Here is a 15489-nt window from a genome sequence, read left to right as displayed (position 1 = left end):
TTCGACAATTATTGTAGTTTTTGATACTCTTTTTTTTATTTATTATTTTTTAAGAGTAAAAGGTATGAATTAGTTTACTTTGGTTTCCCTCCATTTAGTTAAATGAATTTAAAATTAAAAAGAGTTCAAAATGTGATTTTTGTCTCTAATACTTTAATAAAACATCACAAGACAAATGTAATGTGGATTTGTGTTAACATTAACATGACAAAACACATTTCTGCTTAAAAACAGAGCATAAATTAGGCTGGATTGGTGCCATCGCTGTTCATCTTTTCAGAGCACTTGTACAGTCATTTTTATTTGCAAGATATTTCTATGCAGCATTTTCATCGTTAGATTCGTTTGGTGAGAAATCAAACCATACCAAATGTGAGTTCTCTAGAAATATTTGGCTTTTTTTGAGTGTTTTAATTTGAATGTTTCATTTCTCACTTGCTCATCTTTTGTCTCTTTGCTTGACAGAAGCGTAAATGACCGTCTCAGGGTTCTGAAGAACAGATGCAGATGCAGATGCAGAGCCATTTATAGGGTCTGATGTGGAAGTAGATAAAAAAAAAAAAGATGTAAAAACATGTCCATCACATGTTTGATCTACAGTGTACATAACTGACACAAAATAATTACCTTTATTGTCATGGCAGTTGCGTGACTTAACAACAACTGATGCATAGGTTATTTCGTCTGTTTCCTCAACGTTTTGTCCTGAAAGAACAAAGAAAATGATAAATAATGTTACAATTACAGTTGTTTAGAATTTATGTAGTAATTAAAGCATTTTCTTGAGATTACTCTATCACAACATATTCAGACTCAGACTAGACCACATGCAGGCATTAGTTTATATAACAATATACAGTAAATACTGAGAAGTAAGATTTACCATCCACATCAGGGCAATTGTGTGATCTGTGGTTGACTGATACATCGACTTCTTGCCCTTAGAACAGAGAAGATTCTTATTTTTTTTTATTTTTTTTTTTAAAAAAAAGTAAAATACCGTGATCACCAAAATCATCATCACTTAGAAACCCAGAAAAAACAATGCATTTTAGAGCCAGGGGTGTAAACTTTTGAACAAAATGAAGATGTGTACATTTTTCCTTTTTTGCCTAAATATCATATTTATTTTATTTACAGTAGTACTGCTCTTCAGAAGCTACAGAAGATATTTACCTGTTTCCCAGAAGACAAAATACGTAAAATTTAGCCTCATCTTCAAATTCAAAGTTTTCAACTCCCAGCTCTTAATACATTGTGTTTTCTTTTGAAGCATCAGTGAGCATTTGAACCATCTGTAATCTTTGCATATGAGTCGCTCAGTTGTCCTCAGTGTGAAAAGATTGATCTCAAAATCATACAGTCATTGTTGGAAAGGGTTCAAATACACAAAAATGCTGAAAAACCAAAGAATTTGTGGGACCTGAAGGATTTTTCTGTTGAACAGCAGGCAGTTTAACTGTTCGGGACAAACAAGGGACTCATGAACAACTATCACTAAACAAAAAAAAAAAAAACAGCTGTGGATCATTCAGGTAAAAACATAGTATTAAGAATCATATAAACTTCTGAACTGGGTAATTTTTTATAAATTCAACTATTATTTTCTCTTGTGGACTATATGTAAACATTTTTATGTGAACCTTTTAACCTTGTTAACTTTAACTTTTATGTGAAATATCATATTCAGGTCAGTACTAAATAAAAAATGTCATGCATTTTGTATGACCCCTCTTACATTGGTAAAATAATTGACATTTGCAGATTCTGCAAGGTGTATGTGAACTTATTTTTTATCTTTTAAAATGCCACTTGTTTTAACAGACTTCTCAAATAACCATTCCAGACAGACTTGATTACATGCGTATTGATCATAGCCTACATATAACTACTTTCACCAACATTTTATAACCAGTTTAGTGTATTTATTGACATTACTGTTTGCTTTAACATCATAACAGAGTGGTCAGACTCACGTTTTGTCCGTGCATAGTAAATACACACAGTGATCAAACAGAGAAGCAGAAATCCTCCTCCTCCTCCTGCAGCTATGAGCTGCCAGTTATTGAGCAGTGAAAATTCAACAGCAGCCAGACCTGATCAAGATCATAAAGATGACTGAAATAAACCAGAAATTCACCACTTCATAACACTATAAATGTATAAACGGGTTAATACATGCTGATAGTCTATCGACAATCCTTGTAAAGAGGTATAATTCAAATACTCACGGAGTTGTATTTCTTTATAGCCCAGAGAACAGTTGAAGTCTCTGAAGAGTTGACAGCGGTAGAGACCCAGATCAGAGAGCTGCACATTTCTAATCAGGATGGAGAAGTTTCCAGAGGCAGCGGCCTCTCGGAATCCATTAATTCTCTTTCTGTGATTCCAGAAGTTTATCTGACCATTTACTTTGATTGCTACAATATAGACAATGGTTTCATTAATCTGAGTCCACTCAGCACTGGAATCCGTGGACAGATTTGATCTAGTGAGAGCTGGTTCAAAAAGGCACGGCAGCAAGATTTCAGACTGAAGCTGTGTGGTTAAATTGATTGTTGTAATGAGCTTCCCTTGAGTACACACACCATGACCTGTGTGAAAGTTTGGACATAGACAAGAGCTTGATAAAGTGAAGGGTAAAAAATCAAATAAGGAGTGCAATAAAAGGATATAGTACAGATAATAAACATTAAAATATATAAGCATTCAGAGAATTTACTGACCTCTGCCATACACAAGACAGCAGCACAACATCCACACAGCAGAGAAATGCAGTCCAAACAGCTTCATGGTCTAAACTGATCACTGAAGTAGCAACAGAAAAGAACAACCCAGTTCAAGGCAGCAAGGTGAGAATTTATTGTGCGTGTCACTTCCTGAAAAAGCTGAAAAAAAAGTAAGCTACTTTCTAAAACCACAATGAGCAACTGGTTCATGGAAAAAAAAAAGGTTGTTTCTTTGTTTATTGAAATAATCAAAACAAAGCAAACAACAAAAACACTGAGGTATAATGCTGTACAAGAAGTGTATGTATTTTAGCAAGTGCATTTCTTTGGTTGTCAATTAGTTTTTTTTAATAAAAATCACCTCATACCAGCAGTCAAACAGTGATAAAGGACCTATGATTATGTTCTCCAGTAGAAAGTAAAGATGTCTGAGTGTGTGCTAAAGCACAGCTGACTCATGCAGCAAGATCATGTCAATGATCTGAAACATTAACAGGTCTTAGGCCTCGGAATGGTTTGAAAACAAGACTCATGGTTTGGGAACCACACAAACACCACTGAAATGCTATGGCAAATCTAAAACATGCAATTCATGCGCAAAAGCCTACATGTCACTGAGTTGGAGTGAGCCACAGCAGCGTGAAACATGCATAAATGATGACAGGAAACGTTTGTTGTGCTGCTAATTTAACCAGCTACTAGGTAATGTAAAGGAAGCAACCACAATGGAGCACCAGGTGTTATAGAACAATCTTTAATAAATACATGAAAAATGCATCCCATTTTATTTGTTCAAGTGTCAGTTTTTTTTAAAATGCATGTGCAGGTTTATGCCTGGAAAAAAACTCAGTTAATCAAAAATAAATATAAAAATAAAAATGGATTTAAAATATTAAAAACTATAACAGTATATCACTGAATGACACTTAAGTCTTGATGCAAAATCAAATCCACGTCAGACGGGTGGGTTGGAGAAGTTACAGATTTATTCAAAATGTTTCAGAAATGCAAATGAGTAACAGAATTATTAATAACTTAGAAAATGAGAAAGTAAAATGATGTGGTGGGGGCTATAGCTAACTACTCAGCCCCCCTAAATTGTGCGATTTGCTCCATAAACTGTAAACTGTAAAAAAAAATAAAAATAAAATTTGCATCTGTGCAGTTTAAATACAGTATATAAAATATCATGGGGGAGCAATCAGTTCACCATCTACTGTCCCTGGTAAAAAAAAAACAGCATATGCTGGTAGGTATGTTTTGATGCTGGGATGCTGGTTTAAGCTTGTCCATTGCTGGTTTATGCTGGTCATTTGCTGGTTTGTGCTGGTCCTTGACCAGCAACATGACCAGCATAAACCAGCAAAGGACCAGTTTAAACCAAAAACTGCCTGCTGAACTCACAATTAAATTACATATTTCAAAATTAGCAATGAAATCTGAAATGAACTGCCTCATAAATGTTCCTTAAGCTTAATTAGCATTAACAAAGCTTATTTTTCAGGCTAGATCAGCCAATGCGCATGTGCAGGCATAAACGCCAGTCTCTGGTTACCGGAGCTTCTAACGGCCGCTGCAATGACACAATGACTTTACTAATCAGCGATTGGCTGTTTTATTCAGAAGGCGGGACTATTTTGCCACATTGCTCACTGCAGCTTCTCCCATTCATAAATAATACGAGTGAACAGCCTTTGTTTAGTTTGTAAAGACAGACAGGTAAGAATAGGAGACTTAAGTGACTCAGTTCTCATAAAGACTTCAAAGGGTAATCAGTTAAATATGATATGACTAATGACTAATGACTAATGCCTAACAGCAAATGGACACTAAAGTTGATCTGCTCCAGGCTTGTACTGTCAGATGAGTGGGGCTACATGCTGTGGAGGGTTGACAAAGTAACATAGCAGCTTCACCTCAGCTTGCATATTACAGTTTTTGTTGGTTGAGGTGATGCTACTGATTCACACCTACGCCTTGCAAAGCATTACAGCATCTGTGAGCTGTGTTCGCACAGTTAACTATTAAAAAATGCAAACTGCAAACTGGCTAATAAATGCAACACTGAATTACTGACGTTTGATGTTCACCGTGGAAGAGACCCTGATATTCTGATCTGAACTCAAGTTCTTTAAAAAAGCTTTTGCCATCTTGTGAAAAAAATCAAAAAGATAAACATGCATTTGGTGGAAATGTACGGTCAGTTTAGTTTTTCGTTTTCAGCATTTAGTATAAGTATTTTAGTTATAGATTAATAGTAAACATCTAGTTTACTTGACCTTTCTAAAGAAATTACTTTTCTTTTGGCTTTTTTCATGACAAGAATAGAAAGGAGAACTGAGAAATATATGACAGTTACAAAACATGTAACACATACAACAAAAACTGACTTTCTGAAGCAGCTGATATTCACATTTCTACCCTGGTTTTGCAGTTTGCAAGCTTTAATTAAATTAATCAGGTAAATAAGAGTGGAAATTACAAATGTGTTGTGGAATGTGGCCTGCCAGCTTACACAGTCATGTTATAACGGTGTATCTAACAAAGTGTCGACTGAGTTTATACGCCATACAACAATGCATTTTACAGTATGCAAATGACAGGCTACTGTATAAATGTCATAGATGATGTAAATGCACCCTTGCTTTCATTTCAGTGCGTTCCAGACAACTGTTATGTAGGTCATCTCATCAACTGCTGGTCCTGAAAAAACATGTTAAGAGAAAATGTTAGTGATGATGCTTTGTACAATGTGTTCTTCAGATAAAAAAAAAAACAAAAAAAAAAAAAAACATGTCTGAAACATTTTATTTTAAGGTGTCCTTGTTACATGTTACATTTACTTTATATTATAATAACAATAAATGATGCGTAATAACATGCAAGTAACCCTAATCCTAATCCTAGTTAATTATACTCAGTACTTCAACATATAATTACACTGTAACAAGGACACCTTAAAATAAAGTATAACCAACATCTGCATTCGAGCAGTTTACACTGAAAGCAATTTCAGAGTGACTTCAATTAAATCAGCCTTGCTCAGAATCATATTGTCATTGGGTCTTTTACTTGTTTTGTTTATCATGTTTTTACAACTTGTAACTTTCACTACACTTGCTGAATTGTAATAGCATATGTGTCATATCAAATGTCTAACATTTTTATGGTTTGTTGTATAATATTTATACAATTTTACTCACCAGGTCTCATAGTATTAGTATAGTTATTAGACTCTATCAGACTATATTTTGTCCATGAATAGTAAACACACACAGTGATCAAACAAAAAAGCAGAAATCCTCCTCCTGCTGCAGCTATGAGCTGCCAGTTACTGAGCAGTGAATATTCAACAGCAGCCAGACCTGATCAAGATCATAAAGATGAATGAGATATAACGTATTATAAATTCATCCAGTTCATTACATTTACAACATCAGGTTAATACATGCTGATAGTCTATCGATGTCCTTGTAAAGAGGTATAATTCAAATACTCACTGAGCTGTATTTCTTTATAGCCCAGAGAACAGTTGTAGTTTCTGAAGAGTTGACAGCGGTAGAGACCCAGATCACAGAGCTGCACATCTCCAATCAGGATGGAGAAGTTTCCATAGGCAGCGGCCTCTCGGAATGCATTAATTCTATTGTGTCTGTTATTCCAGACATTTATCTGACCATTTACTTCGATCTTTAAAATGTAGACAATGGTTTCATTAATCTGAGTCCACTCAGCAATGGAATCCATGGACAGATCTGCTGGTTCAAAAGGGCACGGCAGCAAGATTTCAGACTGAAGCTGTGTGGTTAAATTGATTCTTGTAATGAGCTTCCGTTGAGTACACACACAATGACCTGTGTGAAAGATTAGAAATGGATAAGACTTGGATATACAGTTGCAATCAAAATTATTCAACCCCCCTTTGACCTGCAAGACACGTTGCTGCAGAGACAAAATTTTATGAAAACAATTCAACAAAGGCATCAGTAAACTATCGAAGAAAGTTTATTAATATAATTTGAGTGATTCTGAGAACGTAAAGTTGATGAATAATGGAAAAAAAGAAAAATGTTGTACATTGCAGGTTTTTCTCAGTTGCTCTTAAACACTTTATGACATTGTGCTTTTTTGTTCAGCACCCTTGAAGGTTTTCTGGTACAACACATTTTAAAGGAATAAGGCTGCCAGTTGTATCTTTAGGACTTTTTTAATGTTAATGTTTTTTATGTAGTCTTACCATTTCTAATATAATAAAACTACTTGAAGATTTTCAGAAATCATGTTTCTGTTTGTGCATTATAAGTAATATCAATCAAACTGCAGTTGGGTTGTTTTGATTAGGTAATAACTTTAAAATTCATTTAAAAGTATTATATATATATAAAGTTTGTTTTATAGCAAAAGCAGATAACTCCACATTTCATGTTTCTGAGTTTTTAAAAAATGTAATTGTAAAAAAAATATTCACTAAAATGGATTTATCGCACTTGTCACTTCTGCAGTAAAAGGTGAAATCGGGATGCCTTGAAAGTTGGCAAAATTGTCTTTTTGACAAAATGTGTTTAGGGTTCAGATCGCACTATATGTGGAGAATAATGCATGGCACTCAGTTCATTTTTTTTTTTTTTAAATGGAGTTTGTTTTTTTCAAATAAACTATTTTCTTCTCTTTCTCTTCTCTTTTTTGAGAGCTCTGTTGATTTTGCCACATTTGCTACTCAACTTCAGAACATGAATGGGCTAAATATATGTATGCGCAACAGCCCAGACTAATTTTTAAATTTTTAAAAATTAAAAATGTTAATTTTAAATTAAATTTTTTAACAGTTTCTAAAGGCTTAGTTATGTTTTAAGACAACTTTTTTCCTTACTATAAAAATAAGTGACTTAAAAACAGCAGTGTTGAATACTTCACAACAAAATCTCCAGTGTTAAAATCCTGGGCCGTTTCTCAATATGCGTTCTTGTCTGTACTTGTGTTCTTGCGGACTTGTAAAACGTCATCAGTCGTCGCCCAAGTACTGTTCCAATTTAAAGTTCACATCTAGCCAAGTACAGTTCAAATCCCCGGATGCGTTCTTGCTCCGCCCCTTTTATCAAGGATGCATCAAGAGTAGACTTGTGCCAACTTGAGGCAGCCATGTATCCCAGAATGCATTTCGCACCAATCAGCGAGCGTTAATGGCGGAGCCGAAAGCCCGCATAATTTTCAAAATATTACTGTTATTGTGTCATAAAATGAAGTTTTAAGAGTATTTCAGGCGAGAATGTCGTTGTTTAAAACTCAAATCTGCGGTTTATTTACAAAGACAGCGCCTATTTGAAAATTTGTTTCGCCGATTTCGGAGATGTGAGTTCCAGGCGAACAGCGGGTGCTCAGTGGTCATGTATCCCGCAGAGAGAGCCTCACCACGGCTAGTCCTTCTGACTTTTGCCGCTGGTCCTCACGTCTCTGTAGTGGTTAAACAAGAGGTATAATTCGTTTTGGGTAAATCTAAAAGTTAATTTTTGGTCTCGTGAATCTATATTCCAGGGCATATCGTTTTGCCTGAGGACAAAGTTATGCTTCATAAATTATTTATCAATCGTAATTCAACGCTGACTTTTTAGCATGCATTTGACTGAATTGTTTGTTTTTGTCTTCATTTCCGATTACATACGTCTCCTATACGTTATACCTATACTTTTATAATGGCTAATATTGTTCATTAAAACTGACATTTAACAAAAAAGGCAGAGAGTATTGAGTGTTTATTATATATAAAGATGTATTATACACAGTGCACATATTGTCTAAATCACATATTAATGTTTTATTTTTTTAAATGAGTACGAAAAGAGGGTTGTGGTATATATTTTGAAGAAAACAAAGAGGCAGTGGTGTTTGATATCACTTCGTTTTATTGTAATGCGTGTAAGCGTTGCGTGAACCACATTTTTGTCGCTATTAATATGTTTAGGTGAAACAGAAGAAAGGCAATGCTGTTTGATATAATATTTCGTTTCACTGTAATGTTGTACATTCCCTGAACTACATTTCTGCAGCTATTAATATGGTTAAATTAAAACGAAAAGAGGCAGTGGTGATTGATATCATATTTCATCTTATTGTAGATACATACAGTGAAGATAACCGGAGTAGAAAAGGCGAGCTGACAGACGTTATCAAGTACACTGCTGTTCCATTTGCAGAATTACACGACTTGCGTCCTCCCGTCCTCGGGAGTTCGTACTCCCAAGTCAAACTACCAAGTTCGAACTACAAAGGACGCAAGTCCGAACTTTGCGTACTTGGTATTGAGAAACGGCCCTGGTGTTAAGGGGATGAGAAGAGCTCTGTTAGGACACATACCAGAAACAAGGGTAAGCCACAATTGCATATTTTAAAATTGTTGATTGTCATGCTTAATATTTTGATTATTAAACAATAATGATAAAAAGCCTGATCTCCTTCTAAAAAATGTATCAAATGTAAGTTTTTGGTATGCTTGCACTGCCATTTGATTTATGTTTTGTCCCATTTATGTGCATTCATTTTGGCAGGAGGAGTCCAACCTCAATGCAGAGAGAGGTCAGTACGCACTTGGAATTATGACTTTGTTTCTGTTGTTAAAAGACTAATTTTCCAGTAAGACTGACTTTCTTTTTACAATATATATACATACATTTACAGTGAATTAAATGATTTTCCTTAAAAGAGTAAGTCACCCAAAAATGAAAATCGAGTCAACATTTACTTAGCCTTGGCCTTGTGTTGCTCTAATGCCATATGCCTTTCTTTCTTTTTTGGACCACAAAAGGAGATTAAAAAAATGCCCTGAACAAAGTTATCCATATAATGTCAGTATATGTCTTCTGTAGATTATTCAAAATATTTTTTTGTTCTTCTTAAAAGACCGAAGGTCCAAAATGATGACAAATGTTTCAGTTTTGGGTAAACTATTTTGAATTGTATTTTATTGTATTGTCTAGATTTAAACTGACAGTCTGCCCCCCCGAACAGTAGGAGGTAGATTATTCCAGAGTTTGGGAGCTAAATAGGAAAAGGATCTGCCACCCGCAGTTGATTTTGATATTCTGGGTATTATTGACTCTGGCCTTGAATAAAAATCTACATTAAAGACCCATCTCTTTAACCTGGCTTATATGTAATGCACTTACACATTTATTTAATTCAAATCGGTTAAAGCATTGTTAGGCTGCATTAATTAGGTCAGCCAAAACTGGGAACACGTCCCTTAACACATGATGTACTTGTTACATTGTAAGAAAGAATGGCATCTTTCGAGGTCACTGTAGCCACCCAGATCCAGACTGAATCCAGATCAGATGATCACTGCAGTTCCCTGGATCCAGTCCGTATCCAGTCCAGATGGTGGATCAGTACCTAGAGATGACCTCTACAGCCCTGAACGTCAGCGGAGACCATGACAACTACATGAGCCCCAGAGACAGATGCCCTGCGAACACCTCGTCAACACACCCATTGGCACAAGACCTCTGCTCAATCTGACTTTGTTGCAGCCTGGATTTCGACACACTATTTCCCTGTTTAATACTGTAAAGCTGCATTGATACAATCTGCATTGTAAAAAATGGATGTAAAATGATCCTGTTTGTTATTTAGTTTTCTAATTTTACAGGAGCACTTTTGAAATGCTCCAAGTGGGAGAGAATATCTTGCTTGGCTGAAAACAGCAGAGAAACACATCTTGTCATGCTGAAAACAAAGCAAAGACTGTTGTTAAAGCTGATAAATGTAAGCATTATAAACCTTAAAACATTAAGAGCACGTATGGACCAAATAAGAATTTGTATTTTGTGCCTTTGCATTGATTTGCCTTGACATTATGATGTTTTAGATGTTGTGAGAACATGTATTGAAAACACTAAATGTGTTTCAATTAAAAAAAATAAATTAATGTAAACGTATTGTTTTGTGGGTTTATTTTTTAATATTTTCACCTGAACACTGGTATTGTGTTGACCAGTTACTCCATGAGTGCTAAATTTGAACACCAACTTTGGTGTTTTCATCATCCGTTCTGGTGTTAATATTTTACATTTTAGGAGTTTATTAGTAACACTGTCTCAGTGTTAAAAATGTCAACACTTTCAAAAGTGTTAGTTTAACACTTTACTGGTGGTATCCATATATACACTGGATAAGTGTTAATTTTAACTCTGAGAGAGTTAAATTCACCTGTTAAAATTTGTAGTGTTATGATATAGCCATGTCATTAAAAAAATCCTGTAACTCAAAAACATTACATTATATATTGACATTATCACATTTAATACGCTAGTAAACTGTTAGTGAAATCCTGGATCTTCAGAAAAACATATTTTTGAAGTACTTCAGTCTCTTGGGGCTTGAATAATTTTAAGTGGAACTGTAGTTGAAGACAAAAGCACGCTTTAGAGGGTGCTATAAAAGAAATGGAGAGCTGATAAACATTTCAGAGAATTTACTGACCTCTCACTTGAACAAGACAGCAGGAGCACAACATCCACACAACAGAGAAATACAGTCCAAACAGCTTCATGGTCTAACTTCTCAATGAAGTTGCAGGAAAAGTGTGCACGGTGGTGAGAGATTGGGTCACCTCCTCGCTAACCGAAAGTGTTCACAACTTCACATATGAATATGAATGTGTGATCTTGCTTCTGACAGTTTTTTAGCAATGTACACAGTATATGTATGTGTGTGTATGTGTATATATATATATATATATATATACATACATATATTCCCTGGGAATCAAACCACACTCTGAAATAACCCAGCTGCTGAGTTACAGTCAGGCTTTTCGAGTCCTCTACAGGAGAGACTGGTTCTCTACGCCACTGATTTGGTGCACTTATTCCACGAAATAAAGGTTTGTGTACATTTTATTTTAATTCTAAAGACTTTAACATTACTGTGCTGTGAATTGTATTATTTTACACAACGCAACATAAGGACGAGATGTCAGTCAGCTGTGTCACTTCACATGATGGAAACACCTTTTGCCTTGCAGAAAATAAATGGATTTTATTCGTTACAGTACTGAGTTTAATTTGATTTGACGTTAAAATATGTTCTCTAATGTCAGTACTGTTTGTTTGTTTATGGGCATCTTTCAGCTACGAGTAAAACGTGAGGCCTCGGTCTGAAGTTCGCAGTTACCCCAGCGAACAGCAGCCCTTCACAGGCTCAGATTTCGGCGACACACGGGCACGAGAATTAGTGCTATTTCAGTAAAAAGCGATTACAGAGAATGGTTGAATACACTAAAATTAAAATGGTACTTTTAAATGTTACAAATTTTATATCTAAAAGCAATATTGTAAACTATGCTGTATTCACCCAAATAAATTCAGTTTGTCTTGTATTTTGTCAGTGTGTTCTTGCTTAATAATAAACGTTCATTCCTTTGATTATTGCTGTTGCCTCTAGTAATTCTGTGTTTATTTATAAGTTCCAGCCCATTTTAAGCCAACAATATAATCTTTTTTTAAACAATAGTTGACACATAAAATAAAAACATTTAACCCAACCAGCTGGATCAAAATAACCCAGCATGTGTTCTGTCCAATATTTACTCAGCGCTGGGTTGCCAAATAACCCAAGTTGGGTTGTTTTTAACCCAGCATTTTTTTTTTTTTTTTTTTAAAGAGTGCAGTAATGATGGCACTGCTAGCACTGGGCACTACTGTTCGAACTACAAACAAGGACACACTCCAATGAACACTGAAAAAAAAAGAAGTTATATTAAAGATACAGGGTGCACAAGCAGTACTTAAAGTTAAATTCTATTTTAAAGTTAATATGTTTCCCACTATCAGAAAAGACTGCATTCAGTTGCTGTAGTGATGCTGGGAAACTTAAAGGGAAAGTTCACCCAAAATTTTGCCATCATTTATTCACCATCATGTCATTCCAAACCAGTATGTGGAATCTTCTTTTCGGATTTGGAGTAGTTGTTTGGAAAGAAACACAGTAGAGACAGGAGATACAGCGCTGTTTGTTTCAGAGAGGTGGAGCTCTGTTCTACTTTATTGATTGGTCTGCACATTTTTCATCCACTACTGAGGAGACAGAGTGATACAAACACTGGATTTCAAAATCAGGGGACAAGTAACTTTTTTTCCAAGTCTTGATTCAGAAAGGACCAGAAAAAAAGAAAGTCACCCTTGCAAAGCTGGACTGTAAAATAGACTGACGTGATGAGCAATTTTAAATTTTCTTTAAGATTCAAGTTTCACCATTTTTTGTCAACGCCATTGTAAACACTTGACACCCTGTCAAAACAGGATGAATATAACATTGATGCTGAAAAATATAGAAAAAAAAAAGTGGAAAAAAAAAAAAATTCAAAAATGAGCTCAACATTTTTTTTTAGACTTCTGAAGAAAATGAAACCATCATATTAAAGTAAAGATCACACAGGTGGTGCTATTCGAACAAAGCAGAAGCACATGAAGCGGGGGAAAAGCAGGATCAAGAGATGCCTTCAGATATCAGGGACCTCTTTTAGCTTTCATCACATTGAACTATTTCTGCAAGTAACTAAAACTGAGCTTATTCACTTTCAGACAGAGATATTCAGATCTCTGATCGAGATAAATGGTACCATTTCATATATAATCCAAAAAAACGTTGAAAATGCAGATGGAGTAAGAGACTGAAACGTGAATATATCTGAAAGCGTTCCAGATCTCTGCATGACATTGAATAACTTAGATTACAGGTAGTATGATTTTAAGCTTCTCAAAATTACTAAAGAAAAAAAAGTGCAACAATGGTGCAGAGATGTATCAAGTTTGGTACTTCCTCTTTTTATCTTTGTATGTTTGTTTTGTGGTCTAGGGAAATCACACGTTGACAGAATACACACGTTTGACGTGCTCCTTTATGATTAGTAAAAGAGGATTTACAAGTATATGCCCGCCAGAAACAAATTCATCTTTAAAAAGCAAAAGGGCTACGGCTGGCGGACATTGTACAACCTTTAAGAAAGCCCTGAAAGAACAGTTAGCAACCACAAAATAAAGATGACGACGCGTGTCAAACTGTCAGACATTCAACCGTAGGGCCGAACGCTCTGAACAGATCTGCAACAGGCCGCTACTGAAGACTAGAACCAGGCTGAAAAGAAAAAGCGAGAGAAACACAGAAGAAACATTCATCTCAGGTCTGAAGTTTCACTGAATGTCCTGTTCTCCTATACCAGTTGATGAACGATTGTGACTTCCTCCCTTAAGTAACAGGACAGAGAACATCTCAACAGTGCTGCACAGACAGGGTCCGCATCTGGAGGGACAAAGGTTAACAAAGTCCTTTTTGCGATTCATTTGGAGTAGTTTCGATTAGACCATGACTTTCAGATGCTGGAAGCTCAATGCTCTTCACCCGACTGACCACAAAAATCTCCACAGTGTCTTGTTCCACCCACCAATCCATCCGACTGGGATCAATTTAAAAAAGCGATGTTAAAATGCAGAAAAAAAAAAACGAGTTAAAGGAAAAAACACTGCAAAAGGTTACTCTATTTACATACATTGATTTTTTCTTTTTTAAAGACAAAAAAAAATCTTTACAGAAACAAATTTTCAGCAAACTAGTCTCTTTACAAGTTCTTCATCCTTTTGACGTTCACGTCTCTATTCACTTGGGATTTGTCTAGTTCTCATCCCCAAATGGGCCAGAAAAAAACAAAAATCAAAGCATCGGATTTAATCCTGAAAATCAGTGGCTCTCTGCAACGCTCTCTCTGACCACCAGTGGGCACCAAAGTAGCACCAAACGTACGACCTCCTTCCCAGCAGAATCTCACTCTCAAATGGCAGTGAGTGGGATCCCTAAAGACAGCGAAAGAAGGGCGATGGTGAACAGGAGTGGGGCGTGAACGCTTGTGTAGGAGAGGGAGGCGTTCACCTGCCTCAGTCGTCGCTGTCCGAGAGGGTCTCGTACTGCTCTGACAGTAGCGGTGGCTCTCGTTCCCAAGCGCGCGTCGGAGCTACGGGGCCAGAGGCGCCACCCTGTGGCTGCTGCTGGGACTGCATGGAGGGAGACGGGCAGGCCATGGAGGTGGGAGGGGTACTACTGAGCATGCGCATCGTCAAGGGGTTATAAGGGAACTGCATGGAACCTGAGGTAGGAGAAAAGAGAAAAACAACTATTTTAACTTTCAACTAAATGTCACTAACATCAACAGCAGGGCTCATACAGATACTGTAAAATGAAACTCCAGGACTATCAAGGAGTTTTCAAGCACTACTTTGATTGACTTCAATCAGAGATTTCACTTATCGAACAATAACTATCCAAATTCTAAAAGATAAATGGATAAATAAAAATAAAGTGGCAAAAATAAAGTGAAGCACATGCAAAGTATTACTACTAATGTATTACAAAGTATACTACACTTCTACTATTGTAAAACCACGGTTAATTTTCTTAAGGTATTTGTATTTGTGTATATTTAGTTTTTTCTCTTTGTTTTTATAACTACAGTGCCTTAATGGTTTGTTTTCTAAGGAAAAACATAAATTCAGCAAAAAACAAAAAACAAAAAAATCCTGATCTGAAAAAAAATGATTTACAAACCCGCACCGAAGTCCCAATCCGAATAACTTGCGATCTACGTTCTGAAGTCCCAATGTGAATTAAGATCTGTGAACCATCATTTTACATCAGGATTCATTTGACTTAGATCGGGATTCCAAATCACGTATCGCAAATCATTTGATTTGAAACACTCAATTTGAGAGAAGAC

At 35.8% G+C, this 15489-nt stretch overlaps 2 protein-coding genes across 12 annotated transcripts in view; both read right to left on the bottom strand.

The window, feature by feature from the left end:
- Nucleotides 1-211: 211 nt before the first annotated feature.
- si:dkey-65b12.12 (uncharacterized) lies at nt 212-2828 on the bottom strand. The gene is made up of 6 exons (XM_051111011.1): nt 2727-2828; nt 2232-2594; nt 1977-2096; nt 884-940; nt 628-705; nt 212-534 (listed from the first exon to the last, which is right to left on the bottom strand). The coding sequence occupies exons 1-6, from the start codon at nt 2791-2793 to the stop codon at nt 440-442; spliced, it is 780 nt and encodes a 259-aa protein (XP_050966968.1). The 5' UTR covers nt 2794-2828; the 3' UTR covers nt 212-439.
- Nucleotides 2829-12724: 9896 nt separating this feature from the next.
- The window catches only part of ncor1 (nuclear receptor corepressor 1), a 92536-nt gene continuing 89771 nt past the window's right edge, over nt 12725-15489 (bottom strand). For all 11 annotated transcript variants that reach the window (XM_051109877.1, XM_051109871.1, XM_051109870.1 and 8 more), the window contains one exon: nt 12725-14862. In XM_051109877.1, coding sequence (XP_050965834.1) covers nt 14654-14862 — 209 coding nt within the window. In that variant the 3' untranslated portion in view covers nt 12725-14653. The remainder of the gene's footprint in view (nt 14863-15489) is intronic.

The sequence above is a fragment of the Labeo rohita genome, chromosome 5 (assembly GCF_022985175.1).
Source record: "Labeo rohita strain BAU-BD-2019 chromosome 5, IGBB_LRoh.1.0, whole genome shotgun sequence".
Classification (NCBI taxonomy): Eukaryota; Metazoa; Chordata; class Actinopteri; order Cypriniformes; family Cyprinidae; genus Labeo; species Labeo rohita.
Note: the sequence above shows the minus strand (reverse complement) of the source record. Positions and strands in the feature narration are given on the sequence as shown.